Source organism: Necator americanus, chromosome II (assembly GCF_031761385.1).
Source record: "Necator americanus strain Aroian chromosome II, whole genome shotgun sequence".
In the NCBI taxonomy this organism is placed as follows: Eukaryota; Metazoa; Nematoda; class Chromadorea; order Rhabditida; family Ancylostomatidae; genus Necator; species Necator americanus.
Genome location: NC_087372.1, coordinates 10,212,904 through 10,236,310, shown reverse-complemented (window position 1 = coordinate 10,236,310; position 23,407 = coordinate 10,212,904). Strand labels below are relative to the sequence as shown.

The following is a 23,407-nucleotide window of genomic DNA, read 5'->3' as shown; positions in this document are numbered from 1 at the left end:
GCCGACTATGAAAAGCAAGATTTTCAACTCTGCTTCTGCACATCTTATTCACTTGTCGAAAAAGGGAGAATAAAAAATTCACTTTCTGATGTGATAATCGTGTAAATAATCATTTCCAGCAAATGTGGTGAATAGGGATAACGTGTTTCCTATTTATGTTTCATCGTCCCTTGGTGTTAGTTCTTCAAAAAAAATAGGAGCTTCTGTAGTAGAATCGGTGTAATCTCCATAGATAATGTCAATAAGGGTTTCCATGCTTCATCTGATAAGGGTCTACAAAGTGGGTTGGTGCAAACTTCGTTCAGTTAGACATAATTCTCGTTTCGATAACATTTATGAGTGTTAAGAGCTGATCAAAACAAAAAAAAACAAGGAAAACAGAAGAAGGATTCTCATCCGTTCTCTTACACTCCCACAGAAACAATTTATCTGTCCTATCTATATGCCTAAAGTTACTTGTTAACCTTCAGACTTCCTTTCCGAATTGTCTCAAATGTTCCCACATCCTAAGCTACAGCATTAACGACTATGAAGTATGTAATGGTGCAACCAGAAGTGGGCCACGGGACACCAGTCATCGTATGCGCGGCGCTCTTGCTAGGTTAAAGAGAAGTCGGACCTAGGGCGAAGAGTTAAAAATCAGAAGTTTTTACCTAGTAGAGTGCGAAGCAAGTGTTTTCACCTATGTCAGCTGAGGAAATCAGCTCGATTAGCTAATTCGCAATGATCTCACCGAATTTATCGCAGAAGTATGTGTCAACGTCTGGAGAACGAAATAGGTTACTCATTCTTTCTTGTCTCTCTTGGGAGTGGTGTAACAGTGTTGGCATTTATTTTTTTTACACATTTTATGCGCGGTAAGAAATTTGGTGGTATGTACACAAGCTGTAATGAAACTTTTTTTCAGGAGCGCGTAAATCTCAAAAGACTGACGAACAGCAGTCAGTTGTTGCACGGGAGTGGTGGTCGCAATGAATTGTCTTCAGATTTCTGTACCTCGACTGGCTCGACCTCAACGCAATCAACGTGATGACAGAGACCATTCCGGGTGCTGTGTTTGTTTCGTCGCTTTACCATAGTTTTACGCTCAAATATCATATTAAGTAGAAGATCCTGAACTATTTTTATTTCTGTTTTGATCTCAACGTCTCGAAATTTAAAAATCTTATCCGGCGCATTTACAATTCATGGGTGCTCCATGTGTCCACCTGCTTTATGACAAGCATGAGCGTTGAAGAATCATTTTTACCACTTCATATTTCTCCACACTAAATTTCTTCAGCTTTTGAAAAACGATGTGAGAAACTACGTTTTTTTCTACGCAATAGGAGAAAATGTATCTTTGTGCATGAGCCGCATCCACGAGCGAGCTGTCGAAGATCAATGAGATCTCATCACTACCCTGTCTAAGTAAAACCAATGAATATGCTACGGCTATGCCAGTTGTTGATTGCTGCTGAAGTTTGAATGAGTACTATCGCGAATAACTCGCGATGTAGTTTTCGCTGGCAGATTACTGTAGAGGAACTTTACACATGTCGCGAGGGTGCGCTTAGGAAAGAAAGCATTCTTATCGCTCACATCACCCGATCTCCATTATGTATGAGACGATGTCAAACGCAACAGGCTGATTCGCATCTTTTATTCTCGTCCATTCTTCTCATTATCAAGCTGATTATCAAGCTTGTTCGTGGTGTTCGAATATTATTTACTTTGCGTGTTCAATTACCCAAGTTTGAAGTTCGACTCTATGAAGTGTGAGGTTTCTTTCTCTCGCACATATACAATTAATATATATACAGTTATACAGTTAGGCAATTTAGAGGAATTACTACGGAAAAACTTTTGAGTACGACAGTGTACAGTACGCCATTTTTACACTATGACATCAGCGTTATCCGTTTGTTAAACTACAACAAGAGCGAACAGTTTGCAATTTTTGCTATTAAAAAAAAACAGAACAAGCAGCTTTTCTGAGCAAAAAATTCTCCGTTGATCCTTTCAAAGAAGTACCTCCGTACAGAAAAAGCACAGTTGATTACTACGACACATGTAAACACAACGTTACTAGCTGATTTTGACATAAGGGATGTTGCTGCTCACCTGAGCTTTGTGCCATGATCCTGAATGTATGGAGAATACTCCAAACCAACGATATATGAAGATCAAATATTGTCAGTTCTGTTTCTGGCTATCTCATTCATTCGTGGAATATGGAGCGGATTAACAAAAATCCCCAGCGTGAAATATCGAGCTTCTTTTTTCACCTTTCAAGAAGTTGGGCAGCTTAGCGAGTAGAGGTCCCATGCGCTTATGTATGTTCAAGCTTTGCTACGAGCAAGTTTCTTCGCCTTGTTCAAGGAAAATTGAACGTAGTAGGCCGTAGGAATAGCTCGTTACAAGTCGGGATCATGAGCTGAAACGGATCGGTTGTGGAAAGGAACCCTCACAAATTCTCTTGCGCTCCCACACAAAGCTTTTCAATCCTCAAGGCCGCGTATGATACTTCTAAAAATTGGAGGATGTTCTATGGAGGTGGTCGTTATCAGAAGGGTTTTTTTTTTCTAACTACACGATTTACCCTGCAGAAGACTACTGGGAACTGGGCAGAAGATGGTATAAGAACGCATGCTTCTCCAGCGAAGAATATGCCTGCTGCTAAGGTAAAGTGCTCTTTTCAAGAGAAAAGGGAAACTTCATACGTATTTTAAAAATATCAGTGTGACACTATTGATAAAGAAGCTAAAGATAAAGCTCAGGGTTGTAGAGAAGCTTCTTCTAATCAAACTGGGTTATGCTCTCAGATTTACCATGTAAATAGAAACTTCAATATGAACAAAGAAGCGATTAAGAAGGTCTTACCTACATACCATTATATCTTTTTTACGGGTTGAAATGCTAACGTTACATCAGTTTATTCACCCGACATTAAAGAACCATACGAGGTGGAGAAGACTGAAGAAGAGTATCTAGATGAGTTCGATATCGAAATAAAAACCTATTATGCTTGGTATTGTGGTGTTTGCGTTTAAAATGCCAAAAACAGAGGAGTTTTGGGTAATTTCAGGCAATTTCCACACGGTGAAAAAGACTTGGTGATGTAGGTGTTGGTAGCAGCGACATCCCGTGCCTAGTAGCCCTCTGTAAAATAATAGTTGCCAAAGGAAACACGGTTACTGTAGCTCTATTTTCCTTAGTACGTTCTGTCTGTTTTAAAGGCATCACCCCTCGAATCTAGAGTAATATGGATTTCCGGTGGCGTATTCGTATACGGGATCGCAAATTATTGAGAGAAGGGTAATTCCGTTCATTTCTTCCTAACTGCCCTAGAAAACGGCACGGAAGATACGGCGTCGAGCGTTCCGGCGCACTACTTTCTACAACGAGTTCGATTGGAGCGCGCCAGCCTTGTGCACATCTTCCTGACCGTTTTTGATGGCAATTAGGAAAAAATGGACGGAATCACACCCCTCTCCATAATCTACTATCCCTTATAAGAATACTCCGCCTGAAATCCGTACCACCTCAGATTCGTGGAGTGATGTCTTTAAGTATGTCAAGCTATTTCACTCGTTGTTGGGTCACCGGAAATGAAATACGCACAGTAGTGTGTCAGATGCTAAACAGAAGTCACGTTCTCATATTTTTGAGTGTCAATTTGAGCAAATATTTCCTTAATGTTTGGTAGTAGTTGTGCATATAAAAGACAGTGCTGGTATGCCATCCATCATTGAATTATTCGCACACTCGTCATCGTTAGGGACTTCAAGCAATGTCAGGGCTCATGCCTCATTGTGTGAATGAACATCAACATACAATAATAACTAATTCCTGAAGTTTTCCACAGTTTAATACAAATTCTCATCACCTTCTATAAAACTCATTTGCTTTTGCGAAGTGAAATCTGGACCCAACGCAGTTCTTGCTTCAAGAACAGTGAAAAATGGAGATGCGAATTCTTAATATTAGATCATTCTACGTAGTCGTTGGTTTGGATCGTCTTCTGTTCATCCAGCACCTTAGCAAAGAACTTAGGTAAGCAGCCGTATGGTAAAGGTCAAGCGCACTAATGGCGTGGCGCATATACTGTGGAAATTAACAATGGAAATTACCGTGGAAATTGAATTAACAAATAATTTTTTCTGAATAAATGCGCTCAATTGAATGATGTGTAAAAAAGTTTTTGCTCTTGGAAAGATCTCGTTCTTCGTTCTACATGTCAGCGGAAAGTGCGCGGTGCTTAATGTTGTTGTTGTAACGGTTTAACAAACGGTTAATCACCGATGTCGAGGTGAAAAAGGTGTATCGTATTTACCCCCAGATTTATAAGTTTTTAAAAGTTTTAAAAAATTATGCAATGCCCTTCATTTCTGCTTGAAACGTGTCGCGTAATCATGTCAAGCGTTAAGTTTCCATTCTGTACAGCGTACGAACGCGCTGCGCAATATCTTTCAATTCTAAAATGTTGAAATCAAAACAGAATCAGAAAAAGATCAGGATCGTTCTTTTTTGTGAGTAGCAGTTGATGCACGTATATGGACACGTATATGGATTTTTGGCGTAGAGCGCGTAGGGGAATAAGAGCCAGACTTGGTGACATGATCTTGTGAGAATCGAGGAGATGGACGACATACACAACGAAACCATACCACTTTTATTTCACGAAGGAGCCTTCCTACAAGTGACGAGTGTAGCGTCATTAATTCTCGCACGTCGCTCCTTCTGCTCATGGCCTCATGGAAAGAAATCAGCGGGAATTTGGTGCGTACTGCAGCTTCGAGAACGTTCAGTGTCTGTAGATGCTTGTATTGTGTTGCAATAACAAGGTCGAATCTCTATGGCGAGTAGTGCACTTTTCGCCTTGGTCCTGAATCGAACACGTTTCGAGAAACCTACATCTGATCGCCTCTCGCCTCCACAGTTCTTCCGACATCTACGAATTGAGACAGTGTGTATCCTAGAGCTACAAGTAGGCTTTTTCCTGTATTAAGCAGTGCCACTATGACGAACTTAGGTTTCGCCACATGTCGTCGCCAACCTTTATGGATCAAGGAGCTACCCTCAGACATTTTCCCATGGTGAATTCTAGCAGCTCTTGGATTACTCTTAGCTAGGCTTCTGATTCGGAGAAGCCGGAATGTCTTACACAGATGTTGAACTCTTTCTCAGCTTGATAGACCCTGCCAGAGGACCTACATACCTCCGCTGTGCCTCGCAGTTTGAATTACTCAGAATTACGTCCACGCCACTATGAAGTGAAGTGACAAAAGCGATCTTTTGAATTAATCGATAAAGGAGTTTTTGCTTTTGCAAAGTGCTAGTTCTATTCGTTAGCGGAAGTTGCACTGTGTTCGACGTTATTGTTGTAACTTTAACAAACGACTAACCACTGATATTGGGGTGCAAAAAGATGTACAGTGCTGCCACATTCAATTATTGAGTTTTTCTCGGTAGCTCACAACTAATAGAACTGTGGAATGCTTGCATTCATCGCAAATTATGACGGATAAGGTGGTTGGCTCCGATCTATCCTCTCAGACAAACCCAATAGCAATTTATCGATCCAGAGCGACGAAAAGCTTCGTTGGTCCACGGGAGTTTCGAAGCAGATGCAGATACACGTCTTACCACTAGTGCACACTTTTCCTCTGACCACTGCAGACTAAAAGGACTCACCCATGTAACGGCCCACATGAATTGAAATCGAGTTTGGTGAAGAGACGGTATTTAGGGCTCTTTTATACAAGCTACCCTTTTGTACTACAATACATGCCAGCTGAATCTACGTGATTCCACCGAACGCGTAGGACCCCACAGGTTGAAAAACCGGTGTGATAATAAAATGGATATGTTTATCCCATGAAATTGGATTTGTTTAATTTGTTAGTCCACCAAACGCGTAGGACGCCACCCCATGATACTGTTCAGTTCATCTTTTTTAGTTTGTTTGTGAATATACCAAACACATTATTAAAAAATATCTATAACACTCTGTAGTATTCAAATACAGAGAATCTATTGTATTTTCATGCAGTATTAACCGAGGCTGACTCTTGAAAAGCTCTCGCTGTTCTATTAATCCTCTACTTTATTTGTAACTGTAGCTATTAATTGCCAGTACATTTTTGTCTGTGGTGCGATGTGTTTAGTTCTTTGTTTTCAAGAAGATGAGAAGAACTATGAACGCTGCAATTAATAGTTACAACTACAAAAAAGTAGAGGTTTAATAGAACAGCGAGAGCTTTTCAAGAGTCAGCCTCGGTTAATACTGCATGAAAATGCAATAGATTCTCTGGATTTGAATACTATAGAGTGTTATAGATATTTTTAATAATGTGTTTGGTACATTCACAAACAAACTAAAAAAATGAACTGAACAGTGTCACTGCTTTGAATAACAAATTAAACAAATTTAATTTAATTTCATGAAATAAACACATTCACTATATTGTCGCACCGGGTTTTTAACGAGTGAGGTCCTACGCGTTTGGTGGAATCACGTAAGCGTCATAACTGTATAACTAATCTCGGATCTATCTATGATTTACGAAGGCGCCACTGCACCATTCTTCTAGTATTCAAAGGAAGAAGTGGAAATTCGTAGCTAGAAGAATTTATGTGATGTAGGATCCCTATGTATCGACGACATCAAAAGAGGTCCACCAAGATTAAAGTTGTTTTTTTTTTTTCGTTAGTTTTTTTTTTCTAGTAGAGTATGTGCATAAGCGTGCAAAAAGTTGTGGAAAAGAACGACTTATTTCGTATTTTTGTCTTGTGAAAATTTTGAACTAGAAAACCACTTGTCTCGATTGCGGTGCTCCCCAAACATCGCATCTATTGGGTCGACAGATTTCATAATGTGCATCACTGATCGGCGATCGGCATTCTGATAGGGGGAAGAGCACGGCTAAAAAAGAACTGCTCAACAATGATCACTACTTTGATGTGCGTGTGCGACAATACTTATTATTTCTTTTACCTGCTTCTTCCCTATATCACCTTTTTCAGGACTAAGTTCTGTACATATATCTGGATAGGAAGGAATTTGCTAATAAATGACGGCAACAATTTTGGTGAATTAACCGATTATAGAAAATCCCTGGTTGTGCTGTCAAATTTCCAGGATAAAATTTTCGGATTTGAATATTACGAAATGCAGACATATTGTTGATTACGTCCGAGCTGTTATCATACCAAAATATGATACCAAAAAAAGGAAAAACGAAGTGTATTGCGACCTCTATGAATAGAAAGACTCATTTTCACCAAAAACATGTTTATCCTAGCATTATTCGGAGATTTTTTAACATTTGACATACGCACTTACATTATTCGTCGAGTCATGTGAATTTTGGATTATTGGCACTAGCACAAAAGAGCAATCAGTATAAAAGAGCAGTGCATTCACTAAGTTGCCATTCACTCGATGTGGTCTGTTACATTGGTGAGTTTTTACAGAGTATACTGGTTACAGGTGGGATCATTATAGCAGTAGTAAGAGACGATGGTTTGGTATTACGCCAGGTAGGCTTTTCAATTCAAAGTTGTCTAGTAGGATGAGGAAAACACGATACACAACCGATCACAAATACAATGTTTCTCAGCTTTGTCACCGTGTAAACACAACGGGTTGGTCATCAGTCCGTTAGAAAACGAGAAGCACGCATTAGCCTTATTCTAAGCAACGCCTGCGAAAATGGTCTGAACATTTTTGACAAACGATTTTCTATGAATTGCGTTTTGTTGATGTGAGATCTTTTCTTTAGGTTTGATCATGTACGAGATTGGTGAGGACATAGCGCGATTATTTGCTTGGAGTCTGGAAAGAATGATGCATCCAAATAAACGTCTTATTCGTTCTATTACGGAACTTCAATTATTGTTAATAATAGAATTAGAACTAGAATAATATAAGTATGTAAGAAGTACGAATAAGGCCTACAACACTATGGATGAACATTGAAAAACAGACGGTTCGGCACCGTCGGCTACCGTCGCCCTTTCAGTACTTCTACAAAAGTGAAGATTTCTTTAAAATCTTTACTTTAAAATCACAGATGGATTCGACTCGTTGAGATCTACTTAAATACAAAAGCATGTGAAACGAGTCAAGGAAACATGCGGAATAATGCATGAAAACACCAAAAATCATTGTTTGTTAAAGTATAAAACAGTAGTGTATTTTACCTACTACAAAAAATAAAACTGATAAAGTTGTGTTTCTGAGCTCTTCGAGGATCAATAAATGCTCAAAGTTGACAACAAACGATTTTTTCCTACTGTAATTGAGAACTTGTGGACTATGCAGAATTATATCTCACCATATGATACCAGCAGACAACAAAAACTTACTTCTTGTCAGAATTCAAATTGTTCTAAACACTATTCTGGGGACATATCCATATCTTATCATTTCTTCCTGGTTTTAAAGATGTTGGAACTCAGCAAAAGCCCAAAAGAACCCTTTTTTGAAGCTCTGACTAATATTTTTAAAATAATTCGAATAAATGATTTAATTTGCTATGAACTCATTCTTCTTTTTAGAAATAACAGAACATGACATTGTTCAGCACCTAAAAAAATGCCCTCTTCGAAAACTGTTGTAATTACCCCTAAATGGTTAAAGTGAGTGTGGTTTCGTGTTTTCAAGCATTATTCCGCATGCGCCCTAGATTCGTTCCACATGGTATACATATTCAAATAGGTCTCAACGAGTCGAATCCATCTGTGTAAAAATTTCAAAGAAATCTTCACTTTTGTAGAAGTACTGAAAGGGTGACGGTAGGGTGCCGAACCGTCAGTCACCGTCTGTTTTTCAATGTTCATGCATAGTGTTGCAGGCCTTATTCGTACATTCTTACATACTATTCATTCATTCTTACATACTTCTATTAATCTAGTTCTAATTCTATCCTCCTCCCCCTTCTGCGCTCCTCAATTTCACAAGCAGTTGTCACTGTCCAAAGTAATGCATGCAATGACCGTTGCACGTATATAATTCCCCTCACTCTTTCATTGTACAAAATTGTCACATCACATTTGTGGCCATATATTCATCCGAATAACACCTTCTTTCGACTCCCCATGGATTTTTAACCTTTTTTGAAAAATGCAAAGCGTTTAATCCGCATCATTAAGAAGTCATTCCAAGAAACACACACAGATCTTACTAAAATGATTCTCTTGCTAGAACTCAGCTTTTCATGTAATCTATGATTTAGTGTTGTGCCATTTTCCTTGCGGTCGTCAACGATCCTGCTGAAGCAGCCCACTGTAAGTTATTTGCTGCTTGAACAACAAGATTTTCCTGAGCATAACGTAAAGTTATGCTGATTTCACACTGTCGCAAACTCAGCTTTCGGATGTAGAAACTCGTTGATTTCGGATGAATGGAGAGAGATGGTTGTGAAGTTCCATAATGATAAGCGCAGAGCAGTAGCACATGGAGAGCAAGCAAACAAAGCTGGAACTCCGGTTTTGTCTCCGGCTAACAAAATGAATGCGCTGGTTTGCATATTATGGATTTCTAGTAATTTCGAATAATTTTTGGTTAATTTACTCGACAGGAATTTTTATAATGCAAAGGCCAGTGATAAATTCTTGAAAGTGATGGATTCTTATAATCCCCTTTACGACTAACCTTCCCCTAAACTATCATCAAACTTGATGCTGTCCTTCATTCTTTTTGGAACCCACACGTATCACATAAAAGGTTGCATTCATATAATGTGTACCTAAGACTCAACTTGCTTTCACTCGTGTAAAAAAACCTGTAAATCAACAATAGCACAAAATCATGCCATTTCGAAGAGAAAGTATGTGAAATGACTTTTCATTTCAAATTTGAGGGTGGAATCTAACTGTTCAGGGCAAATAATTATGTAAACAAATTTTAGAGAAATATCCCCCTTCTTTATACTCGAGTTTTTGCCTACAGTATTCTGGAGATGTGACATCACTTAGCGAACAGATATGCAGGTTTTTTGCCTGCTTAGTGAGCTATATGCTCATTCACTGCTATGATTCTTTTCCTTCACTGAAAATTCCAGACATGGGATTGCAACTTAGAACGCTTTGCTAACGATGAAGCCGCAAAATGCGTGAACTACGCTAACAATCAATTTGGAATCAATCAAGCTACGTAAGTTTAGGTCATCTCATATTTTTGTCTTCTTTTTTTCTCTTTTTCTTTTCGATATTTTTGTTTTTTGTCCACCAAGGAAGAACATCAAATTTCCAGCTTTGTTGCCGGCAAAGTTTGCGATGATGCCGAAAAAACCCGCGAAGTGTTGAATAAATGGTGGAACGAAGTAACGACAATAGGTTTGGGAAATGATCAAAAGTATGCCGCGGGTCTCGATAATTTTGCAAATGTGAGCCGACGTATTTGTCAGCTTTGTTGCCTTTGGTGTAAGCGAGAAATGATGTTTACAGATGGTCTACGAGGACACGAATGCCTTCGCGTGTAGTTTCGCAAAATGCTCCGACAACATAAGATTGCTCTGCTTATACAACAAAGTGTTCGTCATTTATCTGCCTTCTTCTTTTCAACGAAAACCTTTTCTGTTGTAGTGGTAACGAGGCCAACAAGGTGCTGTATGAGAAGGCTGCCACTGCCGACGTAGCGTGCGATGGGTGCGCTCAGGGTTCGCCGTGCCAGGCCTGGCTCTGTCAACCTCCATTCACCCCAGGTAGGTACTCTTGTTATTCCTCACCCAATTATCAATAGAAATTAATGCTGGTATTTTCTTTGGAACTAAATTTGTATTTTCTTCTAACGACGTCTTCTTCGTTTTTTAAGCTTTGATGAAATAGTGATGAAATTAAATGATGATCCCATAGCCATCTTCGCGAATACCTACATTTGGATAACATTAAGAGGATTTGATTTGATGTCTACACTTCTTTCATATCTCCCCAATTTGGAAGCATCATTCGAAGTCTAGGTTGTTCTCCACTTTTAGCCAAGAATTACCACATGATAATGTGCTTACAGAAATGAAGTGAAGTGACCCTCATCGTACTGATAAACAGAACGCTCCAAATTTTTCTCTCCCATTCCTGTTCTCTCCCATTTAAGTAGCCGTTTGCATCCGAGTTTTCAATTTTCGGAAGAAGAATGATACCACACTGATAAAGCAAACTTGCAGAGGAATAGACATGTGAGGGAGTATATATAGGTAAAAGGCGACGTACGCAGTATTCACGGCTAACACATTCAAAAAAATTCACATGAAGTTATCACACGACACTACTTCACTTCCGACGCAGTGGAACCCTTATATTACCAAATTCTTGTGCCGGCGCACCAATCCAACGCCGTTGGAATTTTACTACTGATTTCTGGAATTTCGCTACACACAAAAACACACGTGACGGAATAAGCCTGTTATAATACAGCATAATAATCGGTCGGTTTTGAGAGGAGAGCACCTTACAGAGGTGGACATCTTTTTCAATCTTCAGTAAATAAACAACGTATTATAGTTCAATATTCGCGACACCACAACTTTGCTCTAAAGATTGGAATTGCAACAAACAAATAGCTAAGAAATCTCTCTGCGACTTCAATAGTTGATTGCAATTCCTCATTTCTGTTTTGTTGCACATTCTTAGCGTCTTCCACTTGAAAGCGCGAAAAATGTCAAAAATTTCCTATGCTGTAATTTGGCTCCCATAATTCACTAGAACCCTGTAAGACACCGTCCAACTTAGCTCAGACCCAAAAATTAAAAGAAGAGTTTGTTAGTAGAAGAAGAGTTAAAGGAGAGTAAAATAAGCAACTATTAAGGGACTTATTTTGTGTCTGCACATACAGTTCTTCGCTCGGTATCCACCCAGACGCTTTCGTATTGCTCTTATCGAGTTAATTACCTAGACCGAAAAAAACTGTTTCGCAATGGGGACATCGCATTCTTGACTTTGTGACCTAACTTCGACTTAAATTGAATTTAGGCCATGACGCAACCATCTGCTCAGTAAGTTATGCTGGATTTCGCGAGTTGTTTGCAGTGGACCCAGGTTCCACTTTCTAAAGCAAAAGAATTATATGAAAGGCTTGAAGAATTTCCTTTTGTAGTGGTAAAATTTCCAGATATTAGCTGTTGCTGCATGTTCGTTTTCACCCTTGCAATAAGCAATAGAGTCTTACAATGCCTGAATGTTTCAGCCGCTAACGATGAACAATGCGCGGATGATGGAATGACGAATGACATGACGAACACGGCCCTCCATATGCACAACTACTACAGGTTAAATCGAACATTCATGTGACATTAGCTGTGACGTACCCAAAAAATATAATACCATTACTGTTGTCTTGCACCCGACGCCCGTAGAGAGCATTTCATTTGCAGTGACACGAATCAAATGAAATAGCGTAAGTGTACTTAGAATAGATAGAGCGCACCCAGAAAAACTGACTTATGGTGTGTAGGGACAACACGGTGCAACCTTATCACCGTTACCTATAACAACCGCTTTTTACAGAGGTTTACTGGGCAGTGGATGGGCAGATGATAAAATTAGAACTTATGCTCCTCTGCCAAAGGCGATGCCTCAATTAGTAAGTGAAAGCAACATAAAGTAATCATCCGCAAAGAGAAGAGAAAAATACAAATTTGTGCACATTTCAGATGTATGGTTGCAAGGACCTGGCTAAAGAGGCGGCAGATAAAGCTGCTGCTTGCAAAGAAACTCCTGATGCTCCGAGCGTAGCAACGCGCTCTCAAAATCACTTTACTATCAAGAATGTTGATATCAAACCAGAAGATGCCCTTAAGCAGGTTTCTTCACATGACAACTTTTGATCTACAGTTGATGCACTATTTTTTGTCAAAACAAACGCTTGATAGCGCAAGATTCGCTAAAAACATAACAGAATTGCAGGAGTTTTCAGGCAATTTCTACCTGGTGGGAAGAACTTGCTGACATAGGCGTTGGTGACGACACTAAATACACTGACAAGAATAAAAATAAACTAGAACATTTTGCTAATGTGAGTTGATTCACCGAATAGATTCTCCCTCACGGAAGTGCTCAAGGTCGAATCGCTTTAGATGGCTTATGATCAGACGAAAAGTGTTGGATGCAGTGTTAAAACATGCACGAAAGAAGGACTCACTGTGGTTGTTTGCCAGTACGACCAGTAAGTTACAGTATGCTCAAATGGTGCCTATTCCAGCTGTAACCTTTCAAAACTGGAACATTCCCCAGCAGTTATGAGGTTTGTGAGGCAGCTCTCTTTTGCCAAGAAAGTAGTCTACTTCCTCAAGATGTTGTGTGTTCATAACACACTCGTATTGGCAGTTTTTCTGGAGGAGAAGAAAGGAACATGATTTGGAGGACTTGTTATGAAGCTAGAAAGGAACTGAAAGTATGAGTAAAAAATATCATATCTCATGGAATCGACACAAGTTGAAAGATTTGGAAAGTAGTTGAAAAGAACTTCGTCGACTGAAAAGTACAGACAAGATAGAATTTTTGATCTTCTGATAAGTTCAATAATTTGCAGTGAGCTGGGAATTAGACATGGATGATTACAAAATCCGACCTTTATACTAGATGCCTTACTATTTTCAGTGCACTGTCTTGCATTTGTATAGTTCTGTGCTTCCCTGGACGTCCTATCTGAGGAAATTATTACAGGAAAATTGCCGTGAACACTAATATCTACGAAGTTGCCAAGAGCGGCAACAAGGCGTGTTCGGGCTGCGACGGTAAGAAGTGTGGAACTCTGGAAGGATTGTGCGTTCCCTCTCCTTGAGCCGCATATGAAGAGCAACATTGTCAATTTTACTCCTATATGATCTGTTCATTGATTCATTCAGAAAATGAAGGAACAATAAAAAGAATTCTCAACTGATTCTCATTCCTCCAGTGTGATTATCATGCTGAACCACCCTTTCTAACAAATCCAGTGAATATCCTATATCTGGATATCTCGAATATCTTGTCATCCTATTTCCTACTTATTTTTCTTTGTCGCGAAAAGCAAACTCTGAGACTAGAGAATTCTCGTTTCGTTGCCATGTATGAACTGTTAGGATCCGATAGTGAAAAAGGACACTCATCCGTTCACTTACACTCCCATACGAATAACCTGTTTGTTTTCATCCCCATCCCTGAATTACCTCTTGTACTTCAGATTTTCCTCTTGCATCGTCTCAAACACTTCCATAACGATCGGTTCAGCAAAAGCAACCACGATGTGACATGATGACTACTACTAAAGTGGCTCACGAGGCAAAGTAATCCGCACGCATAAGGGATTTGTTGAGCGGCTGAGAAGAGAGAAATCTTACCTAGCGCATTGTTGAGTTGAGAGTGCGAAGCAAGAGCTTTCAGCTGAGTCAGCCCAATGGACCCAAAGCTGGTCTAGCTTATCCGCAGTCATATCCCTGAATTTTTAGGAAGCCTGTGTGAACGCTAGAGAGCAAATCAAATCCCTTCAAAGCCGCTTGTTTTGCTATCCTTTTATCCCTTTTATTTCCACGGTAATTTCCATATTTAATTTAAAGGTGCCGGATGAATTGAAGAGATTCCAAACCATCGATAACGGTAAGTGATTTAACATTCACGTAATATCTCGTTAAGATACAACTTGAGCTCACATTTCTGGCCACAGTTACTGTTAAATTACACAACCATCTCCATAATTAACGTTGCTTAAAGTAGGATATAACGTTCATCAGCGATCGACTTACCACAGGACTCAAAAAGAAACCGTAAAAAAAAAACCTCTCAAAATTTGTCGTATTATCCATCCCGTATTACGTTTACTCGTATTATTACTGAAAGTGATGTTGGAGGGATATTGATTTGGTTTGGTTTGGGTTCTAAGCAGGTCATTTGCAACCGTCTCTGCAAGGCACCGTACCACAAAATTTACATGAATGTCATAACACTCATTCGCTTCTAATAATCCTGAAAATCGCATGTGAAAAAGTATTCGTTGCACCGGTCCTCAAGATTCTGGAGGGTTTTTAAGATTCTGGAGGGATCGAACCATTCACCGTTTCTAATCACTGTCAGTGAGTAAAAGTGTGTGTATGAAGTAGAAGATAGTGAGAAAGTGTTTTTAAAATGTGTTCTGCTTCGGTACTAGTTGTCTTTTCCACATTTCAGAAATGGGACAATTCTGGCGAGAATCGAAATCTCAGCCGTGCGTTTTTATTGTCGATGTGTAAACTTGTGTGCGAAAAAGTGTGAAGATGGTTTTATAATGTTTTCTCTACTGTTCTAAGTCGCACTACTTTATATTAATATGCATTATAGCAGTATTTATTAATATTTGCATTATTATGTATGTTATTTTGTTTCATTTGTTGAGCATCCAATTTGTGAATATGATTCCATGCTGAATCAAATATCATATGTGGAAGAACAATCCTAACCTTTTCTCTTTTGATATCGACATTTCAGGATTGAAAGATCTTGCCCAACGCATTCATATCCAGTAGAGAATGGAAACTTAATGCTTAGTGTGATTGCGCAAGCAGAAATGAGAGCATTACATGAGTTCATCGCTGCTGACGTTTGTACTGAAAAACTCATGAAAGTGGCAGAATACGGTACAGCTTTTTGTACGCCAATATCGGTGATTGTTCGTATGTTAAAGTTACAATAACAACGTCGAACACAATGCAATTTTTGCTGAAAAGTAGAACTTTCACTTTTGGGAAGCAAAAAACCTTATCGTCCCAAAAATCCCGAAAATGGCATGTGAGTCTTCGTTGCACCGGTCCCCTCTAAAACGTGTCTACGATTGTGCTGATTGGGGATTCACTGCTGCTCAACTGATTCCCATTTATTGGATTGCGAACGTTGGAAGACGGCGGAGTTGCTTGAGTTCTACCGTACAAGAAGTTGCGTCACCGGTGCAATTAAGGCTGTTTCTCACACCCTTTTCCTGGTTCACTAAGAGGAACTAAGCTCATAATGTTTCGAAAATTCTTTTGCTAGTCGACCATGTTTTCACCCTGATTGCTAACTAGACCTGTGAATCAAGTGAGTTGTGGTATGACGCATATGTAAGCCAGTCATGGTGCATTGCGAAATCGGTGTGTTTTAATTTGCTTGCCTAGCATATGGATGTATGCGATGCAATAAACTTTTCAACCATATCGGACCATAACTCTGACTTATAATGGAAATAAAAGTTCGGCTTTAACTAACTCCCTTCAACTAGCATTAGTCGCCATGTCATTTATGCGTCAGCTAATTCAGCCCAAGCGGGGATAGGTGAGATGTACTGCTGTGACTTTCGCCCACCACTCCTTTCTTTCGGAGGTCGATAAATTGGCGCCGGACGCGTCGGGGAGAATAAAAATGTTAACTTAATACATCGGCTCATCTCCACAGTTCATTATACAGGCTAGAGCTTCTGTAGATGTCACCACTCTCACTTCATTCTCCTCTCTAAGTATGTTGTTCCGTAATAATAGTAATAGTAACAATGTGAAATAACAAAACTATTATAGGAAAATTAGCCAGAGAACAAATATTCACGAGAATGGCAAGAGTGGGAATAAAGCATGAGCTGGCTTCGTTCTCAGGAATTTGATAAATTGGTGCCAGACGTGTCTGGGAGAATGAAAACAGTGACTTCATGCAGTTCATCCCCACAGCTTATGATGTAGGCCGCATACGTGATTATAAAAGTCAAATCATTCTCAGTTAAAGTCAGAAGCGTTAGTTCTAGGAATTGATTTATGCCATCCACTTTATGCTTCAGACTTTTTTTCGGTTGCATGGCAGGAGAGTGTGATGCAGCTATCTGTGGAGTAGAAATGTAGTAAAGGGCACAGAACAGTTCAAATTCGTAAACTCAATATTTTCCTAGGTGTTCTGGAGCACCTGAAACGTTAGGATTCAAATTCCGCATACCAGTAGAAAACATCGCATGACATGCAATGATCTGAACAGTTTTGGGCAATAGGATTTCTATCAGATAGATGTCTGAGATGTCTGTCTGCGTCACTGAACGCGCAATTGATGCTGATGCTAGGAGTATCCCGTTTCACGCAAGTGAGGGACGGGATTCGAAGTTCTCTCCTACGTCAGCGATCGAAGATTAGAGACGCCGCCGCGTTTGCCAAGGAAAGTAAAATAAGGTGGGCCGGACACGTGATGCGCTTTAACGACAACCGTTGGACCAGAGCCGTGAGCGACTGGGTTCCCTGCGATATTAAGCGCACTACAGGAAGACCGCCGACCCGATGGTCAGATTTCTTCACGAAGTCCTTCAAAGAAAAATATGATGCTCTTCGTGTCCCACACGAAAGGAGGAACCACTGGACTACTCTGGCACGCGATCGGGACAAATGGAAGAATTACTGGCGCCCGCTCGACCAGTTCGAAGATCAACGGGAGTCAAGGTGATCAAGGTGATCAACATACACTGAGCATTACCTTTTTGGGGTGCAAAATGAAGATGCTCTGCAGGTATGGTATGTGAACACTGGAACTCACATGCAAAATCACGAGCGGTGCGAGGAGTTGCGATAAGAACGGCTTCAATACCGGCATTCAATCTATCAAAATCAATCTTAAGTATCCGTGGGGCATTCTTCTGGTTACAGTTCCACTTTATCTTCCCATTACTGTGGAAATATTGCGGGGCGCCACGGCGGCGGAACGTCTCTGTTGAAACTCATGAAGTCCAAGCAGTCGGAGGTCACGTGGTTTTAAGTTCCATAATTAATGGGAATACCAGTAGAATCGAATGAGCGATAAATAATTCATAAGCCTTTTAGCTGCCCTATCTAAACGTTCTTAGAAAATAAATCTAGAAGCTTTCGCACAATTTTTGCAAAATCTTGAAAAAAAAATGCTTCTCGAAAGTTTACGATTGATATTTTCACATATGCAGTTGTCTCAAAGCAGTGGGACGCCTATAGATTCTGTGAATGCATTGAAAGAAAAGTGAGAATCTGGAAAAAAAAAACGAAATAGGAAACCAGTTTCATTATTATTATGTTTATTAGAAATGACAATTTACCATGATAACAAGATGAAGTTGCGAATTGTTTCAGTCTCCCTTTCTCCACGAATGAATAAGGTATGCAAGAGAAGAGTTGGCAATCTTGCTTCTTGTAGTCACCTCGTAGAGTGGATAATCCCTGCAGATCTCCGCACTTCCATGGCAGCGCAGCCCGCACAGCAGCATATTATCGTCACTCTTGCTGGTCTCGTAAATTTTCGTTCCCTGACTATTTTCCTGTAGTATTCTTGTTATTTGACGCTGTAACTACATTATTACTGTTACAGAACAAGCAGTAGAGCGAAGCTGAGGCAGGAGATTAGAGTGAGTTTTGTGTTTTATCTCAGTTATGGTCATAGTTATGGTTCAATATGCTTGAAAAGTTTTTTGCATCGCATGCATACGTTCGCTGGGCAAGCAAATTGAAACACACCGATTTCGCAATGCACCATACTGGCTTACATATGCGTCATACCACAACTCACTTGATTCACAGGTCTAGTTAGTAATCGGGGTGAAAACATGGTCGACTAGCAAAAGAATTTTCGAAACATTATGAGCTTAGTTCCTCTTAGTGAACCAGGAAAAGGGTGTGAGAAACAGCCTTAATTGCACCGGTGACGCAACTTCTTGTACGGTAGAACTCAAGCAACTCCGCCGTCTTCCAACGTTCGCAATCCAATAAATGGGAATCAGTTGAGCAGCAGTGAATCCCCAATCAGCACAATCGTAGACACGTTTTAGAGGGGACCGGTGCAACGAAGACTCACATGCCATTTTCGGGATTTTTGGGACGATAAGGTTTTTTGCTTCCCAAAAGTGAAAGTTCTACTTTTCAGCAAAAATTGCATTGTGTTCGACGTTGTTATTGTAACTTTAACATACGAACAATCACCGATATTGGCGTACAAAAAGCTGTACCGTATTCTGCCACTTTCATGAGTTTTTCAGTACAAACGTCAGCAGCGATGAACTCATGTAATGTTCTCATTTCTGCTTGCGCAATCACACTAAGCATTAGGTTTCCATTCTGTACTGGATATGAATGCGCTGGGCAAGATCTTTCAATTCTGAAATGTCGATATCAAAAGAGAAAAGTTTAGAATTGTTCTTCCACATATGATATTTGATTCAGCATGGAATCATATTCACAAATTGGATGCTCAACAAATGAAACAAAATAACATACATAATAATGCAAATATTAATAAATACTGCTATAATGCATATTAATATAAAGTAGTGCGACATAGAACAGTAGAGAAAACATTATAAAACCATCTTCACACTTTTTCGCACACAAGTTTACACATCGACAATAAAAACGCACGGCTGAGATTTCGATTCTCGCCAGAATTGTCCCATTTCTGAAATGTGGAAAAGACAACTAGTACCGAAGCAGAACACATTTTAAAAACACTTTCTCACTATCTTCTACTTCATACACACACTTTTACTCACTGACAGTGATTACAAACGGTGAATGGTTCGATCCCTCCAGAATCTTCATTTTTATATCGGAAAAAATTACTGAGAAGAACATTTCACGCGTCAGTTTTTCTGAGATTATTTAGAACATTTTTGCCGTATATGGGGGTTATATAGAAATCTTTTAGCCCAGGCCCTGATTGCAAATTACTGGTGGATTTCAGCAGCCTGAAATAAATATGAATAACGGACTACAGAAGAGACGGAGGAAAACAAAGGAGACTTCTGTAAAGGAAGATTTGTGCTGTAAAAGAGTTGAAATTTTTATCAGCGACCCTCTGGTTTTTTGAAAGCTAGTTGAGAAATTTGGGTTTTTTCTCATCTAGCTTTTGAGAGAACAAAAACTACCTGGAAGAAAGTGAAAACGAAATATGATAGGGAAAATCGTCCTCTACAACACGCTTTAAACCAAACATTTCTATAAGTAATGTGCTTAGTGGACTTTATTAAGACTCATACAGATTTTGACGCGTAGCAAAAGATCCGAGATTTCGCACTTTTTCCCGCTGCGGTAGCGCGGTTAAAAAAATCGATGCCATATTTTGATAGGGCGTCAAGGAAAACCCCTGACAGCAAATTAGGTCTCTGTAGGTGTTTTGTTTCCCTCAAATGGTAGCTGAGAAAAGCTCGAAAATTTGAGGGAAAATTTGGGATCTTTATTTTAGACTTAGCAAAACTAGAAGAACCAAACTTTATGTGAATATAGAAGAGTTCTCTCGTTGCAATTCGACGCCAGCATTGTTGATTCGGCGTTATGGCTTTCGTGAGAGTTTGGAAATATAAAAGCCATCAGTGACTTATCCCCTCAAGCGCCTCATCACCCTACAGAAACATTCAGACAATGAACAAACTCAAAGGACAACACATGCCTCATTTGCTAAAATTTTGGTAGCTTAACAGAATATCAGGTACCACAACTATGAATCACAAGGTTTTTTTTCTCACAAATCTTCATAGATCAGACCACGCGCAGATATTGATAAGCACCTTCGGCGGTTATCTAAACTTCCTCTAGTGTTGTGTGCGCTATGATCTCGTACTCGAAAGATAATATTCTACGGTGTGCTGGTGGATCTTGTTCCTTGTCTCCCCTATATAATCGTCACCATACGAGCTGCATGCGATACAATACAAAACCCTCTGATACCATGCAATCACACTCTCTTTCACATGGGCAAACCACATAACTGAGAGATGTGCAGAGTCGGTCATACGCACGATTACGCACAAGCTGACGCTTGAGGTTCGCTGGTGGTATCTCTACCCTTTCGTCGTTCTGGAGACCCGCTTTGCTCATATTATCAGATATGAAAGGTAGACAGAACGGAATCTTTTCTCGGCCGTCCACTATGTTCGACCTTCGGGAGAGAAGTCGCGTCTGTCGAGTGACACAATCTCCAGTCGGGTACCCATTTGGAATAGCCACTTTGTGTGCCAGATTTACAGACCACGAAGTGAATATGAACACCTCGTTTTCTACATGTGTTTCTTCATTCCTTCCTTTTCGTTCTGCGAAGGAGTAGCAGATTTTGAAGAAAGAATGAATGATAGCCTCATTTCTATTGTCAGGTATATCGTAACTGACATGACTAGACCACTTGCACTCATTCTAAAGTAGATATTATTAGTTCCCAGTGGCTCCCATATTTCATTCGAATCGACATAATACCAAAGTAATTCGCGCGCATAGGAAGCGTATTGCACGGCTAATACATTGAGAGAAAAAGGGAAGGAAAGGGTCACCCAGACCCGTAACGAATCCCTCTCTCGAATTTCTCTTCTGTTATCTCTCTTCGAAATAGCGTAACATTGTGTAAGTTTCGATCAACAGATGGAGTCGTATGCGGACGAATTGCAACAGAACCTTTCCTGAAGCGCATGAGTCTCAAACTGGCTTGCGAAGCCCAAACCGCGATTGCATGGAATCAATGTCGGCGGCAGAGAGTATTTGTATTTCCGCAACTCGACTGGCAGGTTTCTGCACTTAACCATGTGCAGAAGGGTGGATTGCTATGGCTCCTGTTTTTGTTTCGCCGTTTGGCAGCACGATTTCACGCCAAATAAAATAGATAGATAAATATAAAGAAGATTGAACCTGAACTTTTTGCTTCGGTTCCAACGTTTCAGAATTGGAAGATCTTGGCCAACGCATTCATGACCTGTACAGAGTGGAAATTCAACGCTTAAAGTTATTGCGAAACATTGTGGAAGCAGAGATGAGAGCACTGGATTGATTTGTCGTTCTTGACATTTGAATCGAAAAACTTATGAATGTGGCAGAATACGGTATACCTTTTTGCATTCCAATATCAGTGGTTATTCGTTTGTTAAAGTTATAACAACAACAATGTCGAATACAGGGCTATTTTCACTAACAAATAACAATAGTATTAGCACTTTGCATAAGCAAAAACTCCATAATCGATTATTTCAAAAGAGTGTTTTTGTCACTCCGCTTCATATTGGCGTGAAGGTAATTCTCGCCACAAAGCTGCGATGCACAGCGAAGGTTAGACCTCTGGCAGGGTCTATCGAGCTGAAAAATAGCTATGAAAAAGGGGTGCGACGTATCCCAAGGCGTCGGAATGATCGAATCAGAAGCATAGCTAAGAATAAACCAAGAGCTGCTAAGATTCACCATCATCGTGGGAAAACGTCGTATTGTAATTTTCAGATCCATAAAGTGTGCTGACAACATTTGACGAAATCTGAACTCGTCATGACAGAACTGGTTAGTATAGGGTAAAGTCTATTTGCCGCCGCACCATACAGCAGTTCCTCAGTTCCTTGACGTCGGGGATTTTGATCAGGTGATCGGAATGAAAACGACACGGGTGGGCTCCTGCCCACCACTCACCTCTTTCAAGGAAATTCTCTGTTCATGAATAAATGTCACCTTCGCTGGACTGAATGTGCCTCAAACAATAAATATGGGTGAAATTTTGAAACTCACCAAGGAATTGTAGGAAAGATTTCAAACGGTTATTAGCAAACATTAGCTGTAGGAAAGCATTACAAGAAGACCTTGTTAAATAAAGGCAGAAGAAAATTCTGTAAGCAGCACGAAGAAGGACAAGTCTGATGAAGTACCGCAAATACAATATTCCGCTAACGGCCTCGCTGAGCAAAGAGCAAAGAGCAAAGGCTTTAGCACCTCAATTTTTTCCTGAATTGGAAATCATCAGAAAGGGATCCTACAAGCATCTTAATCACTCGTCAACTCCTGTGTCAAGCCCGACTATCTTCTTACTATATTAATTTAATATCTGCAAACTTTCTTCGTCACCGGCTTCATGTTGTGTTAGTGTACATGGTGGCCTGTCCTCAGAAAGAAAGGATTCCAGACTAGTGAAAGATACTGCAATTTTTTTCTTTTTCCAAAAGAAAGGTGACCGAGAGGAACATCGACATCCATCTGATATGCATACAGAGCGTCACACTACTATGATTAAATTGAAAGGTGAGTCTGTTTATAAATTGCACAATCTTCTAGATCTATTTCGGCAAATCGAAGTAATCCCCATTTCACAAGATACGCTTACTTTTTTTTCGTTTTTTCCTTTCGTTTTGTCAATCCTCGACACAGTTGTCAAATTCGATTTCCGAAATATCCTTCAGTTCAAGCAGCAATTCACGTTGACTTGCGGTTCCTACGTTTTGCGGTTGACATCTTTCTTTTACGTTTGTTTTCGTCTACAACGAGAAAGAAATGCAACCTAAAGCCTCCCAAATTGTGAAAATTTTATCATACATGTACCTCGGAAGTTCTATGAATGTAGTGAACGACTTGAAGGACGACCTGGATAGAAGGTTGAAAGCAGCATGGGCACTATTTCCACCTATCAAGGAACTTATGAAGCAACTGACAAACCAAGAGCTCCACTCACATCTTCTTCCAGCGGTTCTTTCAGCGCTCTGTTACGCAGCAGAGACGTG

The 23,407-nt window shown here is 39.9% G+C and overlaps 2 protein-coding genes across 3 annotated transcripts; both read left to right on the top strand.

The window, feature by feature from the left end:
• Nucleotides 1–4,837: 4,837 nt before the first annotated feature.
• On the top strand, nucleotides 4,838–13,765 carry RB195_017373 (uncharacterized protein; the record flags this gene model as incomplete). Of its 2 annotated transcripts, XM_064184343.1 has the most annotated exons (13): nucleotides 4,838–4,969; nucleotides 9,222–9,273; nucleotides 9,356–9,507; nucleotides 10,050–10,141; nucleotides 10,241–10,373; nucleotides 10,435–10,520; nucleotides 10,573–10,691; nucleotides 12,170–12,251; nucleotides 12,490–12,565; nucleotides 12,636–12,785; nucleotides 12,899–12,997; nucleotides 13,059–13,147; nucleotides 13,648–13,765. In XM_064184343.1, 13 exons carry the CDS (start codon nucleotides 4,838–4,840, stop codon nucleotides 13,763–13,765), a joined length of 1,380 nt encoding a protein of 459 aa, XP_064040224.1. The 2 variants fall into 2 exon arrangements, with proteins under 2 accessions (XP_064040224.1, XP_064040225.1); XM_064184344.1 differs by lacking the exons at nucleotides 4,838–4,969; nucleotides 9,222–9,273 and having other exon boundaries at nucleotides 9,400–9,507.
• A 3,230-nt stretch (nucleotides 13,766–16,995) lies between these two features.
• On the top strand, nucleotides 16,996–17,382 carry RB195_017372 (uncharacterized protein; the record flags this gene model as incomplete). Its single annotated transcript, XM_064184342.1, has 1 exon — nucleotides 16,996–17,382. The coding sequence occupies one exon, from the start codon at nucleotides 16,996–16,998 to the stop codon at nucleotides 17,380–17,382; it is 387 nt and encodes a 128-aa protein (XP_064040223.1).
• Nucleotides 17,383–23,407: the final 6,025 nt, after the last annotated feature.